The following is a 6,000-nucleotide window of genomic DNA, read 5'->3' as shown; positions in this document are numbered from 1 at the left end:
TTATTTTAGTTCTCCATATTTTAAGCCTACTGGCCACCCATTGGTTAGTATGCAGTTTAAGGGTTATCCTTGTATTGCTGCCACTTTTACATTCCCGTGTTGCAAGTTTCAAGAACTAGTAGCTATGTATGCTAAAGAAGACTGTTCCCTAGCAGTAATTTCTCCTTCATGCTCATAAAGGTTGTGTTTGAACATCAAACTTCAAAACATCCAGTTACCTTCTCATTTTCATCCCAGGGCAGTTGTTCCTCTTTTCAAGTCTGTGATGTAAAAATACAACGCATGATCTCTAATGGCCACAGCACACCCTTCTCCACAGTGTATAATAGACCCACATGTTTCATATATCCATCAGAAAGGCACTAAGGAGACAATGAATCCACCAAACTTCAGAAGAGATTTGAAAGCAAACCGAGATAAGCATGCAAGTACAAAAGAGAGGAGGAGAAGATTTTTTGTGAGTAGAAACATACTGACCTAACTCAAAGCACAGCAACACTAGCTAACATGCAAAGAAATTCTATCCCCACACCACGGAATATATGTTTTTAGAAAGTAGATTCTTGGAGATTTAAAGCATAAGCTATGTACATAGCTCCCTCTGATGACCATTGGACACGATACAATGCAAGTCTCCTTTTATTTTTGTTCGTGCATTCAACTGACAGCTGAGTGGTTAAATTCTAATTGCTTCCAAGTGAGGTCAGCAAAGGTATTTATCGAAAAGGACTGAACAACAGGCTCAACACACACATGCACGCATAAGCACATACACACCATCTCTCCAGCGTGTTGATTTATGGAAACAATTATAATTCTGGTGGAGTCTTTCTGAGCTGAGGAAGTTTATAGCTACAGTAGAGTGTCTCATGTTGCAAAAAGCAGACAACCGAAATGGAGTACTCGAGTATTCAGCTCTTATCAACAGCAACAAGTAAGTTATCTGTCCTTTACAAGAACATTCAACAGTTTCTAATAGCTAATAACGTTTATCTTCATTTGTTTATGCTAGATGCTGAAAAGGCATTAAGAAAACTGTTTATATTAAGAAACTGAAAAGGATCAGAATAAAAATACAGGGCTAAAACGACGAGGTCTATTTTAAAATCTGAACTAGAGAAAATTTATCTGATAGATTGTGCTAATGGTAAATATATAGATAAGAAGTAATCAGCAGAATTTTACCATGCATGAGAAAGCAGCTTGACAGAATCAATAGGGGATTTTTGGAAGGACTTAGAACTGAAGACAGAACTATGTTTAGATTCTGTTTAAATGTCTGTGTAAAAGTTTGTGAGAGCTATCTTGTATATACATTTGCATATTTTTAAATCTCATCTTAGCATGTTATACATTTATGTATGGTACTTCTCAGTAGCACAATGTATCCTTGCATGTTTTTATCACTTAAGCATAAAGACTTACACATGCACCTTTTCTCACAGATCTTTTACTTTCAGTGCAAGCAGCAAATTCAAGTAGTACAGAAGGGCACGACAACAAAGGTTTTTATAACTTGTGTCTTTAAAGGATATTCTGACTGAAGAGATATTTAAGAAGCTCTTCTCTTTCGCCACTAACTATTAAGGAATAACGATCAGAATTCTAGAAGAGGGAACAATCTCGTTTAAATGAATCTGTAACTCGTAAAGACAGAAGGCAGGTCGGTGACCTAACAGCATCAGTCTACTTGAGATTTAATTTTCATTATGTTGTTCATGAACACCCAGAACACTGCACTATAATGCACAAATGGATACTGACATGGATCCTGCCAATTTTGCTCTACAGATCATACTTTTACATTATCTTTCTAATGGGCACTATATCTTTAGCTTGCAATGACATGACTCCAGAGCAAATGGCTACAAATGTGAACTGTTCCAGCCCTGAGCGACATACCAGAAGCTATGATTATATGGAAGGGGGGGATGTAAGAGTGAGAAGACTTTTCTGTCGAACTCAGTGGTATATGAGGATTGATAAGCGAGGGAAAGTAAAAGGGACAAGAGAAGCAAACAACAACTACAGTAAGTAATATTTTCGTTTTTCCTATTTCTATGCTTTGAGAAATTTACACATTGTTTCCTATCCCTTGCTTTACTGTAATTTCAAAAGAATTTTGTATAGTCTACTGAACATTGTATAAGACATGTTGCTCAATTAACCCTACAACAGGACATTTGTTATTGATTTTGAAATGCGTCATTTTAAATACTACATTGTAGATCTGCTAATGTATTAGCTACAGCTGGTAACTATTAGCAAGCAGAGAGCCTATTTTAACAAGTGAATTAAGGTTGTTAGTATGAAAATGTATAACCACAAACTCTGCTCATAAAATGCTTATGAAACATTAAACCATATTCATATAGCCCATGAATTACCTAAAAGTTTGGTCTGTTTGAGTTAACAATTAAAACATATGCAATACTAGAAAGCTTAATGGAAAGAATTATGTAAACTCTTGCAAAATCTTTTAGATAGTTTGCCAAGCCAGGAACAAAGTCTATAATAGTTTCTGCCGTTCATTAATACAATGATCATGATGCTGGGGGGAAAAAAATAAATCTCTCTCTTTTCCTCCAAAACCATGACTCATCTAAGGAGAATGGACATATATTTTGAAAAGTTGTACTGAATACAATTTTTGAACTGGCAAGAGAATTGTTGTACTAGTGTTTATTTTTCACACCAATGCCTATATACCTTCCATTTACAATTAAAGGTATCTATTTTACAGCTACTATTTTTGTCTCTTTGGCTTTCATGCTATTACAAATATACTGTTTATTTATGGAAACATGACAGCTACTAAAAAAGACATTATTTTACTGAGAGACAACAGGAAAATACACAGGATTATATTGTGCATTTCAAAGTTAAATTATGAGGAAAAAGGGCTGGTGTAGTGTTTATGTCAACTGAAAGGACAACTGTATTTCCAAGGATGCTATTAAATACAGCTTTAATGTAGGTTGTTAGGAATATTTTGCTTTTTACAACAGCAGCAGCAAAACAAATCAGATTTCAAGAAATATTAGTGTGATTCAGCTTTCAACTGAAGTTGACTAATTATTTTCTGTAAGAACAGCAGTTTTGCATGCTGAGCACCTGGCTAGTGGGCTCCATAACTTATTTCTTTACTTCATGACTTCCTTAAGTGCTTGGCAACTTGCATGGCTAAAATTTCAGTGACTAATGTTACTGTTTCTTTTAAAATTTGTTTCCATATGTGTCCTTTCGTCCTATACTATTATGCAGGAAATAACCATACTCCTCTGAAAGACAACACGTGGCCAGCAGCCAAAGAAATTATTTGGTCCGTGTTCAAGATGACTCCCATTGAGTTTCAGGGCATTGCTACAATAGAGATCCATAGGGCTAGTTTTGAAATGAAGTGTTGCTCCCATAAAAATGACTGGGAAAAGAATGTTACTGACTATTGAAATAGTTTCTTCTCAATTTTTGCCGATAAGTGAACACTGACCCAACTTTTTCTGATATTGTTTACAAACACTTTAAAGAGATTATGGCAGCACATAGAGCTCTGAGTAATTCTCTAAATTTGTCTTTCTTTTTTTTTTCCCCCTCCAGTTCCATGATACTTAGGTAAAAACTTTGTTACCATTTTCAATAATGTTAAATTACAAGTAAAGGTTTTCTGTAGGATCCCATCCTGCTGAAGCACACTAATGACACATTGAAACTTTCTGTAGTGAGTGCATTCTAGAATATCAGATCACATACTAAAGGCAATCCATTTCCTGGGAGTTTTCTGAACACTTCATGAATATTTAGAGATGATTAACTATTGCAAATTATAGAAAGGAAGCAAGTCATTAAATCCTTACATTTATATTGCAGTGAAAGAAAAACAAAACAAATTTCTTTTCTAGTAAATGTTATGATCATCAGAAGGAAAAACAAACAAACCAACCAAAACAACTAACCATAAAAACCCCTTTGTTTATCTAGTAACTGATGTAAACTACAACGAACTGTCTCCACTAAATTTAACCAAAGCACATGAGACATCTCTCACTATCTTAAGGTTAAGCCTCTTCCTGTAATACCTACTGTATACTATGAAATAATGCCCAAATGCTTTTGTTGGGAACACATAAACATAGGTCAAGAGGATTGGAAAAATGTGAGCAGTGAGAACTTGGATTTTCTAGGAAACTGAAAAAAAAAGTGTCATGAAAAACTTCTTTTGTCATACCCTCTATGGAAGAGAATGAAGCCTTTTCAAGACTTCTTTCATCATAAAGAAAATAATATGGTATTAGGGAAGAACTACAAAACAAAAAGCTCCAACAAAACAAAAACCAAACCCTGGACCTGGACTATTCCACTTTCCCTAAGCAAAATTTTTAACAATAGAAGACTAAACAGGCTGGATTTATCCCAGGCCTCTGAAAAGTATAAATTAAAAATAATACCTATTACAGAAGGTGTTCAAATATTCTCATTCCATGATTTCAAGCACTGAAAGTCAGTAAAAGATAAATCAGACCTGTCTCAGGATAAAAATCCCAGAACAGTTACAGTCAAACTAATCAGTGGGTACAAGAAGTGATGCTCTGAGAAATGTCATCTTATTTTATCCTAATTTTCCACATTACAATAAAAAAAAGGAATCTTTTTGCCTTCTGAATCACTACTACATGCTACTAAACTGAAAATAAGGAAAAAAACCCCAATGTTTTCTCTATCAATACTTTGCTTCATAAAGGAAGCTGCATTTACTGTTTTGCAGTCAACTCCTTGCTTTCAACCCATGAAATCGTGAATAGCAATCTTCACATTGAGAAATGTCTGTAGAATAACTTCATCCTAACTTTGGCAGGTGCCAAGATTCACAGAGCTTCTCTCATCAGTCAAGATTATAAATGTAAGAATGCCAAGATGAGGTATTAGAGTCTTAACACTTCAAACTTCTCTAGCAAGCTACCGGAAGAAAAATAAAATTAAAAATTCATGTCCTGTGAAAGTAAGGGTGAAAGTGTTAGCATTTGCCAAGAATTTGATTCAAAAGCCACTGTCTTCAGTGGTTGGGAACTGAAATTCCAGGACAAAATAAAACACTGAACCAAATTCTCAGCCATCAGTTCTAATTAATCTGTATTTAATGTATTAGAATGTGTATTTAATGTGTTTGAAAACACATTAGAATTTAACTTTGTAGTCCAAGAAATATGTTCCTATACTATTTCAGTGAAACCAAACTGTTGAATTCTGTTTACAACACTGATGACCTTGTTAGGTACCCAAAGAGTATTATTCTATGCACATTTCACAAAGCAGTAGAACTTCCTGGTGGACATAAAGGTGATAACTCAAGAGTAAAGCATGCAAATCAGAGGGCAGTGATCTCAAATAAGCAGAGGAAATAACTATATGCTTTCCATTAAAAAAGAAATTTTGTATCATGTTAATATAAAATAACTTATGTGGGCTCAGAAACCAGATTTTTAAACTTAATAACTGTAAAAAGTGAGAGTGACTGAGCAAATCTTGGAGATAATACAGCAATTTGTTAACTCTATATTTGATAGAAAATAATTTTTTCCTTATCACTGCTTACTCCTTTCATTTTAGTGTTTACGAATTTTGCCATATTTTATTTGATTTTGTTCAGAAAAAAAAGGCTGTAAAAACCAGAGTTTATTTTGACTCTATCCAAGAGGATTTACAACTACAACTGGATGATGCTTTAGGACTTTCCACGCTCTGTTGCTTTTGGAATCTCATTTTAAAGACTTCAAAGGGTCTCTTAGTTACTAGAAAAGCCTTCCCGGAACCTGAATCCTAAGATGTCTGATCCTATCATATTCCATGTGTGCTCTAAACCCAGAAAGTGCCTATTTCCTCTTCTTTTCAGTGGATACAGCCAATAAAAGATCTTAAGAGCAGATAGTCTAGTGAGATCTTGGCACAAAACAGATGAAATCTTGATTGACATTCTTATCTTGAAAAACTACTTCTATTTTGATC

The 6,000-nt window shown here is 34.5% G+C and overlaps 1 protein-coding gene across 3 annotated transcripts in view; it reads left to right on the top strand.

The window, feature by feature from the left end:
- Positions 1–741: 741 nt before the first annotated feature.
- Positions 742–6,000, top strand: part of FGF7 (fibroblast growth factor 7) — a 29,013-nt gene continuing 23,754 nt past the window's right edge. The window contains exons 1-2 of one of the 3 annotated variants that reach the window (XM_054169044.1): positions 742–934; positions 1,836–2,030. In XM_054169044.1, coding sequence (XP_054025019.1) covers positions 895–934; positions 1,836–2,030 — 235 coding nt within the window. In that variant the 5' untranslated portion in view covers positions 742–894. Of the gene's footprint in view, positions 935–1,445; positions 2,031–6,000 lie in introns of all 3 variants that reach the window. The other 2 variants (XM_054169043.1, XM_009897258.2) reach the window with 2 other exon arrangements.

The sequence above is a fragment of the Dryobates pubescens genome, chromosome 17, assembly GCF_014839835.1.
Source record: "Dryobates pubescens isolate bDryPub1 chromosome 17, bDryPub1.pri, whole genome shotgun sequence".
Classification (NCBI taxonomy): Eukaryota; Metazoa; Chordata; class Aves; order Piciformes; family Picidae; genus Dryobates; species Dryobates pubescens.
This window is presented reverse-complemented; position numbering and strand designations above follow the sequence as displayed.